Source organism: Lagenorhynchus albirostris, chromosome 2 (genome assembly GCF_949774975.1).
Source record: "Lagenorhynchus albirostris chromosome 2, mLagAlb1.1, whole genome shotgun sequence".
In the NCBI taxonomy this organism is placed as follows: Eukaryota; Metazoa; Chordata; class Mammalia; order Artiodactyla; family Delphinidae; genus Lagenorhynchus; species Lagenorhynchus albirostris.
The window spans coordinates 160,380,181-160,395,355 of record NC_083096.1 but is presented as its reverse complement, the minus strand read 5'-3'; the positions used below and the strand labels follow the sequence as shown (position 1 = coordinate 160,395,355).

General features: G+C 51.1%; 1 protein-coding gene across 1 annotated transcript; it reads right to left on the bottom strand.

Annotated features, from left to right (window-relative positions):
- Positions 1 to 243: 243 nt before the first annotated feature.
- TMEM54 (transmembrane protein 54) lies at positions 244 to 7,004 on the bottom strand. Its single transcript, XM_060140655.1, is given in 7 exon segments — positions 244 to 952; positions 955 to 973; positions 1,350 to 1,484; positions 1,614 to 1,802; positions 1,961 to 2,020; positions 4,399 to 4,592; positions 6,860 to 7,004. Coding segments are annotated over 7 exon segments (714 nt in total). The 5' UTR covers positions 6,876 to 7,004; the 3' UTR covers positions 244 to 851.
- Positions 7,005 to 15,175: the final 8,171 nt, after the last annotated feature.

Below are 15,175 nucleotides of genomic sequence, written 5' to 3'. Positions count from 1 at the left end.
AAGCCAGCAAGTCGTTGGCACCCCCCCATCCGGGAGGCAATATCTCCCTTCGGCAATGATAAAGACACAGGCTCTGGCTTGGTCTGCCTCTCAGTCAGCCCTCCCTTACCTAGCTATCAGAACGTCAGCCATTCCCCCTCCCCCACCCCCGCACACACCCAGCCACGAGGCCAGACTTCCCTCCGCCAACCACGGGGCAAGTTTCCCTGCCTCCACCCCAACCCTTGTAGATCTCAGCCTTGGTGGAGTTGGGAATCATGCCTGTCTTTTTATTTGGAGCGGAGAGAAGGATTCCAGAGGTTTGGGGGCTTGAGGAGAAACCTTCCTTGAGCCATCCTTCCCTGCAGGAGGGCCTCAACCTTGCCTGTTCCTGCCCTTGTTGTCCCGGAGGCCATGATGCAAAAGGAAAACCTCCTGCTTCCAGCCCCCCAGCTGTGAGTCCCATGAACCCCCGCCTGTGTTTCAGCATTTTGATGAACACAGACCCACGGACCCCTCTGTGTGTCTTGTCTCTCTCAGATACACACACAGGCCCACAGACAGATGGGCAGACACACCTAGAGCGCCACCCACAGTGTCCTGTGTGGGAGAGCAGCACAGGCCCCCGGCCGAGTCCCCTCCCCCGCTGCATGCATCCACGTGAAGCATCTCTGTTCTTTTTAATATCTTCAGAATAAAGTCTCGTTTCAGTGCAGCGGGCTGGGTGGCTGGAGGAGAGGGGTGAAAGACCCACCCGGGTCCTGGAGTGGCATTGAGCCCTCTTGGCTGGCTCCAGGAATCCTGGCCTGATCACGGTGCAGACTTGGCTGGAGGGCCCCAGTGGCCACGGGGCTTGGGTGAGGCAACAGCTGTCAAAGGGTCATCAGCCCAGAGCTAGTGCAGCTCTGCAGGTCGTGGTCCTCCACAGGCTCTGGGCTCTCCCGCATCTGTGGAGATGTCAGAGGCTGCCAGCCCACTGGGTCTGGGTCTTCTCCTCCAGGACATCCAGAAAGTGGGAGGAGTCGGGGGCTGGGGTGATCTTTGGGTGAAGGGACATCATTACTCTCCACTAAGCAAGAGTCAGGCCATACCCTTGGAGTGCCCCCAATTCCAGCCCAGATACCTCTCCCCCTCCCCAAGACTCATCCTGGGCCTTGGGAGAGCCAAGTGTCAGCTGTATGACTTAGCTGGGAGATCTGAGTTCTCTGAGCCTCCAAGTCTCTCCTTTTGGTCCTGGGGAGAACACTATTGCCCCAGGTTTCAAGGTGGGGGCCCTTTACAGAGGGGTGGGGACAGATCAGCCTGAGCTCCCCAGCAGGGGCTCCCAGGAAGTATGAAGAGTCAGGGCTTGGGGGAGTGGCAGGCCTTACCATGTGATGGCTGCTCTTCCCCAACCAGGGCCTCAGTTCCAGCAACTGGTGGGTGATCTGGGCGCTGCGGACAGCAAACACACTCTCTGCCATGCAGAACAGTAACGAGATGCCCCAGAGACACAGGCTGGAGCTCTGTAGGGGGACAGGGGGCAGTGATGGCTGCCTGGGGTTGGGGAGTGGAGGGCAGGACTCCAAGAACCCTTCCCACCTCTGATGAGCACCTCGCTGCCCTCCCACCCCATCCCAGGCCTAAGCACTTACGTAAATGCGAGTGGGGTCGAAGGGACAGTCGGGCGCCAGTGCCAGTAGTTCGGGGTCCCCAAAAGTACAGGCAGCCAGCAGTGCCTGGCCCTGGGTGGCAAAGGTCACAGCAATCGAGGCCAAGAGGCCGAGAGCACAGGTCAGAGAGAGAAGAGCACAGGCCACACTCGAGCTAAACACCGTCCAGCGCTGGATGGAGGAGGCCACTGGTCAGTGGACATCAGGCTCGGCCCCATGGGCAGCTCTGGCCCCCATGGGGTCAGCCTCACCCCCTCCAAGCAGGCCAGGCCTTTGGGGGTGGCTGCTGCCCCTATCCGCACAGCCCCATCCCAGGAGGTACCACATACCAGAGGGATGCTGGGGAGGTAGCGTGATAACACGATGACTGCAATGCCTGAGGTGATGACCTGTGGAGGAGGCTCAAGTCAGCTCTGACCCCCTACTGGAGGAGAGTGGGCAGGGGGGCAGGGCCACTCTCCAGCAAAGATTCCACCAACACCAACTCTAGCCCTCCAAACCCACACCCCCTGCTTAGCTTGGGTTTCATTACCTCCATCTGCATGGGGACACTGCCTCTTCATGGTCCAGCCCTGAAGTGACGTTTCTAAAACACAGTCACTCCCTGCCTACAACCTTCCATGACTCCCCACTGCCTACAGCTGCATTTCTCAAGCAGGGACCTGTGTATCCCAGGGCCACAGAGCCATGTCACAGGATATATATGACATGTTTCCCTGGAGTGGAAAAGATTTTGGAAGAAACTCAGTAACTCAACTGGCAAGGAACTGAAAACAAAATTGTTACTTTAAAATAAACCAGGATACTTTATGGCGTAGAATTCAAAATCCCTAGGAGTATTTTTAACTATCGCAGGCTCTCAGTGACCTGGCCCCTGTCCCATCAGTTTCTCAACTCCACCCTGGGCCAGGCTCTTTCCTCATCGCCCTGGATACGGACACCCACACAGAGCCTGGGCTTGATGCCGCCTACACAGCGCCTTCTCAGGAAGGCCTTTCCTGTTCCTCTTTACCTGCGTGGGTTCTTCCTCCTGCAGGCCCCCCTAACCATCCCCAGCCCCAAGAGGCGGGCCCACCTCACTGTTAAGCCCACCAGCTGCCCTCTGGATCTTCTGGGCTCCACTCAGGTGGGCTCCCTCCTTCAGTTCCCTCACTTTACCAGGCACGGGCTGGACCCGCGGGAGGCAGGTGAGATGATAGGGGGCCCAGCAACGTCTGTAATTCACTGTGCAGCCACTAGTTAAGTGCCTCAAACTCTCTGGGCTAAGCCTGCTCAGCAGGAATGAGCTCAGGGAAAGGACACTGGCTTTGGTGTCAGCCACAGATTGTTTCACATCCAGGTTGGCTTCTTTGTATCAGCAAGAGGTTGGGTGAATCCCTGAGTCAGCTTCCCCCTCTGTAAAGTGGGGAAAATCATGGTCCCGTGTTGCAGGGAGCTGTGGGGATTAACTGAGGAAATAAGAGCACAGCTGAAGTGGTCCAGCCCAGAGCCCATCCGTGGTGGACCTCCTAACCCCGAGCTCACTGCCTTGCCTGCCTTCCTCACAAGGTTGGTGAGACGAATAAACAACAATAATAGTAACCCCAAGGGACACTGCACATATCTGTACAGCCTAGCTCTGTCCCACTGACTGAGGCTCTCCTACTTGCCGGGGCCCATGATCCTTGCTTTAGGGCCAGCAGGCTGTCTGAGCTTCATTTTGCAGGGGAGGGAACAGGCTTAGAGAGAGAAAGAAATCCCTCAGCTAGGCGGTGGCAGGGATGGAACTCAGACACTGATGTGCAGATGTTCCCCAAAGGCTGTAGCCACCTCTTCTGACAGCTGGGAAAGGGCTTTACGAACTTGAGAATACTAGGCCCCTTCTTCATGTATTCATCAAACAGGTACTGACATCCAGCCATAACCATGTCTACCATTTATTGAGCACTTATAGTCCGGGCCTAATGCTAAACTCCTGCCAAATTGTTTTTTTTGTGTGTGTGTGTGGTACACGGGCCTCTCACTGTTGTGGCCTCTCCCACTGCGGAGCACAGGCTCCGGACGCGCAGGCTCAGCGGCCATGGCTCACGGGCCCAGCCGCTCCGCGGCATGTGGATCTTCCCAGACCGGGGCACGAACCCGTGTCCCCTGCATCGGCAGGTGGACTCTCAACCACTGCGCCACCAGGGAAGCCCCCAAATTGGTTTTTTCAGTGTCTCCAGAGCAGACCTTATCCATTCCCACCTCCACACCTTTGCATTTGCCATTCTCCGTACTTGAAAGCCATCCCAGCTTCCTCTCCTACCAGCTGGCCCCAGCAGGCTTCATACCCAGGTTATGGTAATTGCAGCCTATCTTTGAACTCCTATTCATCCATCAATATCCACCTCTGGGGCCTCCACCTCTGTGAACCCTCCCAAGCTGAGCTGATGCTCCTTCCTTCTGGCCAACAGTGCCTTGACTATTTCCCTATTGTAATGATAATCCAAGCTCACAATAGTGAGTTAACCACGTGCTAGGCACTGTGCTCAGCACTTTATGTGGATGATCTCATTCAGTACTCATCAGGATCTTCTCAGATGGACACTGTTACCGTCCCCATTTCATAGATGAGGAAGCTGAGGCAAAGGGAGGTTGGGTGACTGGTGCCGTTGGTAAGTGGCGGAACAGGGGTTAGTACTTGGGGCTCTCTGCCTGCCCACCCCAGGCTGTGGGTGGGGACTCATCGAAGACCCTTCCAGCCCCTTCCAGCCCCCTCTTGCCAGCCACCCTCCCAGCCTGGCCATACCACGATGGCGGAAGTGACAGAGAGGATGTTGACCACAGAGTAATGCAGAGCCACAGCATCGTTGGGGGCTGCCACATAGCGCAGCACCGTGCCGTGGAGGAGAGCGGCTGCGATGAAGCTCACGTGGCCCAGCACCACCAGCACCAGCCCCGTCTTCATCAGCACCTTCCGGAAGTCACCCACACTCAGGCCACCTGTGAGGGACAGCCATGTCAGGGCCATGGGTAGGGCTTATCCTGCTGGGCAGAGGAGAAAACTGAGGCCCCTGCAGGAGTGATGGACATTGGGTTCTAAATCTATTTCTGGATAACTCAAGGCCAGTAACTTGCCTTCTCTGTGCCTCAGTTTCCTCATCAGGAAAAGGGGTTCACAGTGCTTTCATGAGAGTCCTTGGATCTCTAAGGTTGGAAAAGCATACAGGTGGTACTTAATAAAGGGTAGTAGTCCTTGTTAGTGTTCAAGGTCATGCGTGGCACAGTTAGGATTTGAACCCAGGTCTCTAGCTCTAGACCCATGATCCTTCCACTAAGCTTTGCATCCACTGATTTTTTTCATCCATACATTTGTTACATCAATGTTCACTGAGTGCCTGCTCCATGCCAGGCCCTGAGGTACCACAGAGAGCTTGATGGGCACTGCCCAGGCCCCAAGGAGCCCCTAGTTCACTGGGCAGGGATCAGGTTCTATTTAGGATTCAGTTTGGTGTAAAGGGCCTGGCACACAGTAGATACTCAACTCACAATTGCTGAACTGACTCCAGCAAAATACTCAAACTTCTGAGTCTTCATTTCCCCATCTGTAAAATGGGAATAACCCTTGTTTCCCAGTGGGGAAGGAGGGTCCCATGAGGACATGGATGGGAAAGTGGGGCATACCCGGGGGGTGCTGGGAAAAGTGAGCTCTTGGTGCAGGACCACTAGGCAGGGACACGGCAAGGTGCGGGAGGCTGAGGTCAAAAGAACATCAGGGACTCACACGCAAATCCTCTCCGAGTGTCCAAGCGGCTACTCGGCCCCTATCTGCACACCCCCAGGATCAGGAGCCCTCCTTCCGGCTGTTCCAGATCTGCTCTTTGGAATGTCCCCTTTGGGTCCTGGCTCTGCACCATGCTGGCCCCTTAGGTCCACCAGCCCCCTCACTCTAGCCAGCTCTGTGAGACTGGAAGACTGGCCTGGTGCCTAGAACTAAACAGCCCCCCCCTTCTTCCTTTAGCTGCTCCTTGTGGGACCTGTGAGTCCCTTCCTAGACCTCAGTGTCCCCATCTGTGGCAGCGAGAATTGGGTCATATTTCATATATGGGAGTTTTGCAGCCAGAGAGAAAGAGAGAGAGAAAGGAAGGAATCCCTAGACTGGATGTCCCTGGGGGTGCTGCGCCCAGAGGAAGCCCCCGGGAGCAGAGAGGGCTGGGGCTACTCAGTCACACAGACCCTCTGTGCGACTTTGCAACAGCCTCTCTCCTTTTTGGGCCCCGGCTTCCCCATATGTAAAATGGGAAGGGGTTGGTCTAGCCGGTCTCTGAGATCCTCGGAGCCTTCAGGAGCCTCTGGAGCTGTACCAGATGGAGGAGAAGCAGAGGGCAGACGATGGGCTGGACAGGCACCGTGGGACTGGATGGCATCATGAAGATTAACAGCTGGCCAGACAGGAAGGGGCATGGCAGCTTTGTCCCACGGGCCTGACCCACTTCACCCCATCCACCCACCTACCTGGCCACCCAGACACCACTCGGCTCAGGGCTGGGCTCATGAACAACAGCCTCCCAGGACCAAGACTTTGGTCAAACTGGAGGTACAGTGGCAGCGTGGGGCTGTGCCTGGAGCACTGGACAGTCTCAGGGCAGTCCCTGGCTCAGGATGGTTCTAGGCCGTGGTGCTCCCTCGCCACTTTACAGATGAGGAAACCGAGGCTCACAAGTTCTCTTGGCTAGAGGGTAAGGACTCCCCAGGTCTGTCTGATGCCCAAGAGCAGCATCATTGTGTCCAGGGAGTGAGAGGAAGGGACACATCAGTCCCACTCCTCTGTCTGGATCATGTTTGCCAGTGGCCCTTCTCACCTGGCTCGGTTTGGGGGAGTGGAGGGTATGGGAGCCGGAGCCCTTTGGGAGGCTGAGGAAGCCGAGGGCAGGCAGCCTCTGGCTCGCAATGCCCTCCCTGTGCTCTCCCTTCTGCGGGCTCTGGAGGTTGGCTGCTCTCCTCCCACCTGGGGGTCCCTCCTCCGCAAGAAAGGAGAGTGGGGGGCAGTGGGGGCGGGCGAGAGGCCGTGGTGCTACCCCACATCGGAAGATACCAGAAGCCCTCCTCTCGCCAGCTCAGTGCTGAGGAAACTGAGGCCCAGAGCAGAAAGTGACCTGCAGAGAAGGCGGCCTGGACCCCAGGGTTCCGGGCGCCCACGACAGTGCTCCGCCCCTGCCAGAGGATCTGGGGCGGGTTCGGGCCTCCCGGGCCATCCCCCCGCGGCTCACCCAGGCGCAGACACATCTCGGCTCCCGGGCGGGGTCTCCGCGGCGGCTTCAGCGGGGCTCCAGACGCTGCGGGCGGCCGGTCGGCCCCACTCCCATACTGGTCCGCAGCCGCCGAGCGCCCAGCAGAGCCCGCGCCGCGCCCACTTCCCGCCTCGAGCCCGGAGCGCACGGCCGGCCTCCCTTCCCGTCACCCCCTGGGCGGCCCGGCCCCGGGAGGGCCCCGGGGGCTCGTTTGCATCCCGGGCCGGTCCGACCGGCTGGGCAGCCCTTCCTTGCCCGCCCGGCTGAGTCACAGCGCTGGCCTCACCCACCCGCCTCGATGCCGGCCGGCACCCGGCCAGCAACCCCCCCGGAGCCCACCCCGCTCCAGTGATGCCCATTTTACAGATAGAAACTGAGGCCTAGAGGAGCTGCGATCTTCCGGGCTAGGGAGTGAGACGGGGGCCTGATGCGTGGTTGTCACGACCTGGTGGGCAGCTGGACAGGAAAGCCCCGGGGTGAGGGCTGGGAATCCACTTCTTTCTAGAGAATGGGGAAGTGCAACAGTGGGTGGTGAAAGAGCACTACCTAGGGAGCCAGGCTCTGTCCTTGACCTGCGCCGTGACCTCAGGTTTCCTCCCTGCCGTGGCCTGAGGGTCTTCGGCCGCACGCTGAGCAAGGTGCTTTACTTGTGGGGGTGGGGATGGGGGGGTGTCTCTGTTCCCTTCTCAGAAAATCAGGGATAATAATTCCTGTCCCCTAAAGTCATGGTGAGATACAAAAATGAGGTAAGAAAATGCTTTGAAAACCCTCTAGAGTATCTTTGCAAAGTGCAGACTTAGCAGGAACACGTAACAAGAGCTTTACTATTCCTGGCTATTGGTTACTGTGCCCCTTTAATGTGCCAGAATGACCCTTTGTTTCATCAACATGTAGAAATGGACTCACACAAGAGTGTCCAGCGGAAGGGGTGGAGTACGGGTCTCAGTGCCCTTTCTCTAATGTGGCCGTGCTGTGGCTGCCAGCCTGGGCTCTTGGCCCTCAGGCAGGACTCTGGGAGGCACTTCCGTGGTATCTGGGCAGCATCAATTCACAGTCTGCACCCCCTACCCCACTGGTCAGTGGCCTTGAGGGTAGGGGCTGGCTTGATGCATCTAACACCAGCTGTCCACTGAATGCGTGTGCCTTGTGTGTGGGGCACACAACTTACTGATGACCAAGTCCACCTCCCAAGGGCTGCCCTGGAGAGCACGTGTGGTCACTGCAAAGCCAATGTCAAATCTCATGCATGTGCGTGCACGTGGCTTCTCTGTCAGTGTCAGGCTGTCCCCTTGACACTGACCCCAACCAGGGCAGTCTGGAATTAGGCTGGGGACCCAGACCTTTTAAATGTCTTTGCTTTCAGATGAATAAATGAGGGTTCTCTCTTTCTATCTTTAGAACAATACTGAGAGTTAAAGATTATTACCCCATTTTACAGATGAGAAAATGGAGGCCCAGAAAGGTAAAGGAGCTTTTCAAAGAGCACACAGCATGTATCATTGGTAGAGCTGAGACTTGAATCCAGATCTGTTTAACTGTGAAGGCTGCTCCTGAGTGTGGTGGGCGACAGGGGAGCCATAGTCTTCAGGGAGTGGGCCTACTCTCTGGGGCCTCTGAGGAGGGAATGGCCCACCTGTTTCTCTTCTGACACAGCTTCCCGGCCATGGCCCAGCCTAAGCGCCCTGAAGTTATTGCCATTTCTCTTTGCTTATTGCCAAGTGACCAAAGTCCATTCTTCTGAGTTGTCTAGTGTCCCTTGCCTGCGCTTCACCCTTCTGCACACTGGCTAGGGTTCTGGGGTTCTGGAAAGAACCTCAGGCTACAGCACTAGCTCCTTGTGCTCTACCAACTCACTGTGACACCCTGGCAGCTCACAGCCCTTCCCCAGACCTCAGTTTCCCCATCTGTCAAATGGAGATAGTGATCGCCTTCCCAGATTTCTGAGCCATAAAAAGACTTGAGAGATGTGAGAGTTGGTTGAAACCTAGCCAGAGAAATACAAATAGAAATTCTCTCTCTTCCTGGAACACTTAACAACCAGGTGTGGTCCAGTACACTTAAATCAGACTCTGGGTCTTCCCAGGGCATGGCCTCCCCGCCGGGCTGCTCAGCTGGGAAGGAGGTTCAGGCTTCCAGTCCTTGTTGCAAGTCCTCTTCACCTGAGAAAGGCTTTTTCCTCCCTGACTATTAGAATACTTCCTCCCTCTAAGTAGAACAATCACACACGGACCCTACCATATTCAATTTTGTGTCTTTCCATACACATACATAAAACGAAAGGCCAAGTGATCATGCTGAGAGGAGGAGGTGGTTGAAGGGGACTTAGGCATATTTACAATGACAAATTCTACATGGTGTGAATGGGGAGTTTGTTATTCTTTGTATATTTTCTATCTTTTACATTTCTTTCTTTCTTAAGTATAGAGAAGAAATCAGAACTACTCATAATCCTCCCTATCCCCACGGATAATCAGCATTCACATTTTGGAGGGTTTTTTCCTATGTGCCTATGTAATTTTCTCCTTTGAGGCTCTTGACTCCCGGCTTTACGCTGCCACCCCTTCTCATCACCTTGATCTGTTGCCCTCTCTGCCATCCCCTTCCATCTATCAAGGACTTGGGTTTCCAGATTTTGGTGAGGCAGTCATTCCAAATTGTCCTGCTCATCCATGTTAAGGACCCTCCAATACTCTTCCTTGACCTTCTCAGTGACCTTCATCATGACCCCAGCCATCCTGTCCGGGTTCATGCCTTGAACGGTCCCCTCTGAAATCCCACCCTTGAGCATCCCACAAAGACTTCTCTTGCACCATGCTGGTCTTTTGACTCCCATGGCCTCATCCTCTGACTTCCCAGAGGCCGCCAGCCCATTCTCCTTTCTTCTGTTCAGTTAACCCCCTCCTGGCTTCTTTACCACCAAGCCTACATCACAAGGTTGAGCATCTGAAGGCCAGCTCACTTGTCCAGGTGAGAAATGAGAAATGTAGGGGACTTGGACCAGGATGGTGGCTATGAAGATGGAAAGAAGAGGGGAGATTTGAGATATGTGATTAGTATGCATGTTAAAATTTGGAAAGCACTGTTCTAAATCCACTCACCTTGCTCTCTCTCCCAGTCACTCCTACAGCTCCACATGGACCACACTTCATTCCTCACCCTCTTCCTTTCTGCCAAGTCTTTCCCGTCAGCCTATAAACATACCCAAGTCTGTTCTATCCTAAAAAAACACACCTTCCCTTGGCTCCCTTTACATTTCTACTTACTGCTTTTGTACTTCCTTTCCCTTCCCCTCCAAACTTCTGAAATGAATTATCTTTACATGCTGTTTCCATCTTCTCAACTACCACCCCCTCCACACTCCACAGCAGTGCGGTTCAGCCCTCCACTGGAAGAGCCCTCTTCTAGGTCACCAGTGACTTCTGACCACACTGAATCCAATGAAGCATTTCAGTTCCTAACTTATTATTATCAGCCACTCTCTCTGTACTCCCGTAACACACCTCCTTCCCGGTTTTCCTCCTGCCTCTGGCTGTTCCTTCTCAGTCTCCATTGTAGACTTTTTGTCAACAGCTCAACCTTTAAATATTGGTATTCCTCTGTATCCTTGCTGCTGCCTTTATGGGTCCCATTGGTTAATTCATGTAGTCTCATGGCCCCCCTTTCATATGATGATTCTCCCAGACTAGACAGCTCCCCTGAGGATCAGACTTAAATATCCAATGATCTTACCTCTCCACCTGGGTGTCCAGTCACCTCAAGCTCAACATGTACCAACTTTTACCCCCTACTGCTTCTTGTGTATTTTCTATCTCAGTGGGTTGGCATCATGAGGTACCCAAGCCAAAAACCTGGGAGTCATTCTTTCCTCTTTCCTCTCTTTCTACATAAAGTCAATCATCAAGTCCTGCCGATTTACATCATATTCCTGTAACTAGTGCTTCCTCTTTGTCTCTGTGACTATTGTCCTTGTTCATGCAGCATCTCTTTCCCCCAATTGGTTTTTCATACTACTGAGTAATCTTCCTAAAGTATAAATCAGATCACATCACTCTTCTGCTTAAAATCAGTAACATAAAAGAAATTTAAGAAGACATAACTAAATGGAAAGACATCCTGTGTTCATGGATTGTAAGCCTTAATATTGTTAGGATGGCAATTCTCCCCAAAATCCAAGCTGCCTTTTTTTTTTTTTGGCAGAAATTGACAAGCTGATCATAAAATTCATATGGAAGTGCAAAAGACTCAGAATAAGCCAAAACAATCTTGAAAAAGAAACAGGGACTTCCCTGGTGGTACGGTGGTTAAGAATCCACCTGCCAATGCAGGGGACATGGGTTCGATCCCCTGTCCGGGAAGATCCCACATGCCATGGAGCAACTAAGCCCTGGCACCACAACTACTGAGCCTGCACTCTAGAGCCTGCGAGCCACAACTACTGAGCCCGTGCACCGCAACTACTGAAGCCCGCACGCCTAGAGCCTCTGCTCCGCAAGGGGAAGCCGCTACAATGAGAAGCCCACGGTCTGCAACGAAGAGTAGCCCCCACTGGCCGCAACTAGAGAAAGCCCGCACACAGCAATGAAGACTCAACACAGTGGGTCTTTCTGAGGCACTTGTCCGTGTTCCAGGCTCTCAGTGCTTTATGCATATTAACTCATTTAATCTTCACAATAACAATAGTACCATTGTTATTCCTCATTTTACATCTGAGGAACTGAGGCACGGAAGAATTTGCCCAAGATCACAAAGCTAGACAGGGTTAGAGCTATGACTTGAATCCAGGCAACATGACCTCTGAGCTTATGTATTTACAGCTTTGCTAAGAGAGATAGCCTGTAGCCAGCAATCCAAGCTGATGCAGAGTCTGACGGTCACATGCTTTGCAAGATTGAAAAAGCTCATCTATTCACCTCAAAGCTAAAGTGAGTGGGAATAAAGGCAGGGAGGTAGGAAGCACAACCCCTCCCAAACACTTCCTACCTGTTCCCACTAAGAGGACAGTGACCCTATGTAAAGAACCTTCCACTGGGATGCAGCCTAGAGGTCAGGAACAGTCAGCTGTGCCTTCCCCCCATGCCTGGTGTTCACAATTGCCTCAAGGCAGAGGTGAAGCTGGAGGCCCTGAGCTGAGGACTGGGAGGTCCTGCTGCTAAGATCATGCATGGTAGTTTTCAACTACCCATTCTAAGGTCAAACCCTTGATCTTGTCATCTTCAGTAACTATACTACGTCTAAGACCTTACGTTTCAGCACCCTACTCCCTGACACCTATCTCCTATCTTTCCAGATTACTTTCTCTATTACCTTCTCAATTCTTCAGCTTCTTAAGAGCCTCCACTCTCTTGATGCTTCATGATGGCATGCCTAAGAATTCGGGCAAACGTCTTTTTTCCATCTGCACCCTCTTTCTGAGTGATTTCATCCAGTCTCTTGGCTTTTATACTATCAACATGTCAATGATAATGTCAGTAACAACAATATATATCTCCAGCTCTGACCACTCGCTAAGTGCCAAACTTGTGTACCCAAATGCTTCCTTGTCATCTAATGGCCATCTAAACTGAATATACCCAAGAAGAGCCCTTACTTCCACTCCCCTTAATTCATTCTTCCTCCAGTCTTCCCCATCTCAATAAATGGCATCATCATCTACCTAGCTGCTCAAGCCAACAGCATAGAACACATTTCTGATTCCTCCCTTTTTCTCATTCTCCATATTCTCTCCATCAACAAGTCCTGTCGTCCTATCTCCAAAATATATCTTAAAAAGCCTCTTTCCATCTCCACAGTCACTTCCTGCATCTAGTAGCCTCCTAACTGGCCCCTCTAATCTACCCCTAAAATCTATTTTCTACATTGCAAAGAGAGTGATCTTTCAAAAACATAAATCAGGTCATATCAACACCTCCCTGGGAATTCCCTGGTGGTGCTCTCACTGCCAAGGGCCTGGGTTCAATCCCTGGGCAGGGAACTAAGATCCTGCAAGTCATGCAGCGTGGCCAAAAATAAATTAACAACAAAACAAAATGAACACCTCCCTTTAGTGGCCTATGTAGGGCTTCACCACAGCTTACAATGTCCAACATGCCAAGGTCCCCACTCATCTCTCTGATACCACATCCTACCACTCTCCTCTCAATCCCTGCACTTCAGCCACCTGCTCTTCTTCCTTTTCTTTCAAGGCACTAAAGTAGATCTTTGCTCTTGCTGGTCCCTCTGCCTTCAACACTCTGTCCTCAAATCTTTTCTCTGTCTCACTGTCTAAATCAGTGCTGTCTACTAGAACTTTCTGTAATCATGGAAATGCTCTATACCTGCACGGTCCAATAGGGTGGCCACTAGCCACATGTGGTTACTGAACACTTAAAATGTGGCTAGTATGACTGAGAAACTGAGTTATTTAATTTACATAATTAAAATTTAAAGTTAAATAGGCACAGGGTTTAGTGGACACCATATTGAACCGTGAATGTAAATTACCCCAAAGACTCTTTCTATTAAATTATCCAGTTTTCTTTTCTTTTTCCCCTAAGTTTTATTGAGAAATAATTGACATTCATTACTATATGATGTTCAAGGAGTACAGAGTTTTATTTTTCCAAGGTACTTTTCTCTAGGTGAAATAACCTTTGTTCATTTATATATTAATTCTCTGCTCTGTCTACAAGAATGTAGGTCATATGACAGCAGAGACGCCTTAAGTATCTCATATAAAACTCACTACTCAAAACTCAGAGCCTGGAATGGTGTTAGTTAGGGACATGGTAGATGCATGATACATATTTGTTAACTGATGAATAAAGCATTGGTAGTGGTTCTCCAAGTGTGGTCTGCAAACCTCTGAGGATCCCCAAGACTTTATTGGGGAGTCTGTGAAGTCAAAACTATTTTTATCATAATTCTAAGATGTTATTTATTTTCCAGTTTTTTTTTTTTTTTTTTTTTTTTTTTTTTCAGTACGCGGGCCTCTCACTGCTGTGGCCTCTCCCGTTGCGGAGCACAGGCTCCGGACGAGCAGGCTCAGCGGCCATGGCTCACGGGCCCAGCCGCTCCGCAGCATGTGGGATCTTCCCGGACCGGGGCACGAACCCGTGTCCCCTGCATCGGCAGGCGGACTCTCAACCACTGCGCCACCAGGGAAGCCCTATTTTCCAGTTTTGATGGTAGAAAAGCAATGGTGGGTCAAACAGCTGTCCCCTTAGCACTACGAAAAGTAGGGACTCCAGGACACCCTGGTAGTCATTGTATCCGTCACTGCTGTGCACGCACAACAAAAAAAATAAATATACCAGATTCATTTAAGAATGACTTGATGAAACAGTAAAAATTATTAACTTTATTAACTCTCTACGAGTATACTTCTTTTAAATATTTTGACAGAATGGGAAGAATTCTGCTGTCTGCCTAAGTACCATGGTTGTCTCCAGGAAAAGCAATTGTGCAATTGTTTGAGTTGTAAGATGAACTAGCTGCTTTTTTTTTCATGAGCACCATTTCTACTTGAAAGAAGGATTGAAAGACATACTGTGGTTATGGAAATGTAGGTTTTTTTGCAGGCATTTTCTCTAAAATGAAGGAAGTGAGCCTGTCAATTCAAGGGAAAAAATTGACAATATTTGCTGCCAAAGATAAAATTTGAGCTTTTGAGTGAAAATTAGGTGTTTGGAAAATTGGTATCCACTGCCGTGAGCTTAGCAGCTTCCCAATATTAAAGACTTTTAGTGGTGACATTAACATATATGACTTTCATATTGTATAATGAAATGTGTCAACATTTGGAAGATCTGTATAACTCAGTGAACCAATCAATACTTTCCAAGTGACCAACACATGCCTGTACAAAATCATGCACAGGTTAAGGATGAATTCAAAGTGCAAGATAGACCAATATATTTTAATGTAATGGAAAGTTGACAGATATGGTTTCAGATTCCACATTGAAACTAAATTTTACAAAACTATGACCTGTCAAGTTTAGGTAGAGTATCAAAGAGGAATATCCACAATTATCTGAGAATCCTTTTAACATACTCCTCCTTTTCCCAGTTATATACCTGTGTGAGGCTGAATTTTCTTTATGTACTTCAGTCAAAACAACATATCTCAACATATTGAATAAAGAAGCAGATATGGGAATTCTAGCTGCCTTTTATTAAGTCAGACATTAAAGAGATTTGCAAAAATGTCAAACAATGTCATTCTTTTCACTCATTTTTTTGATTTGTAAAATGTAATTATTTTTCATTGAAAAGGGTATTATTTACTTTAACATTGATGGGTTTATTATTTTTTAAT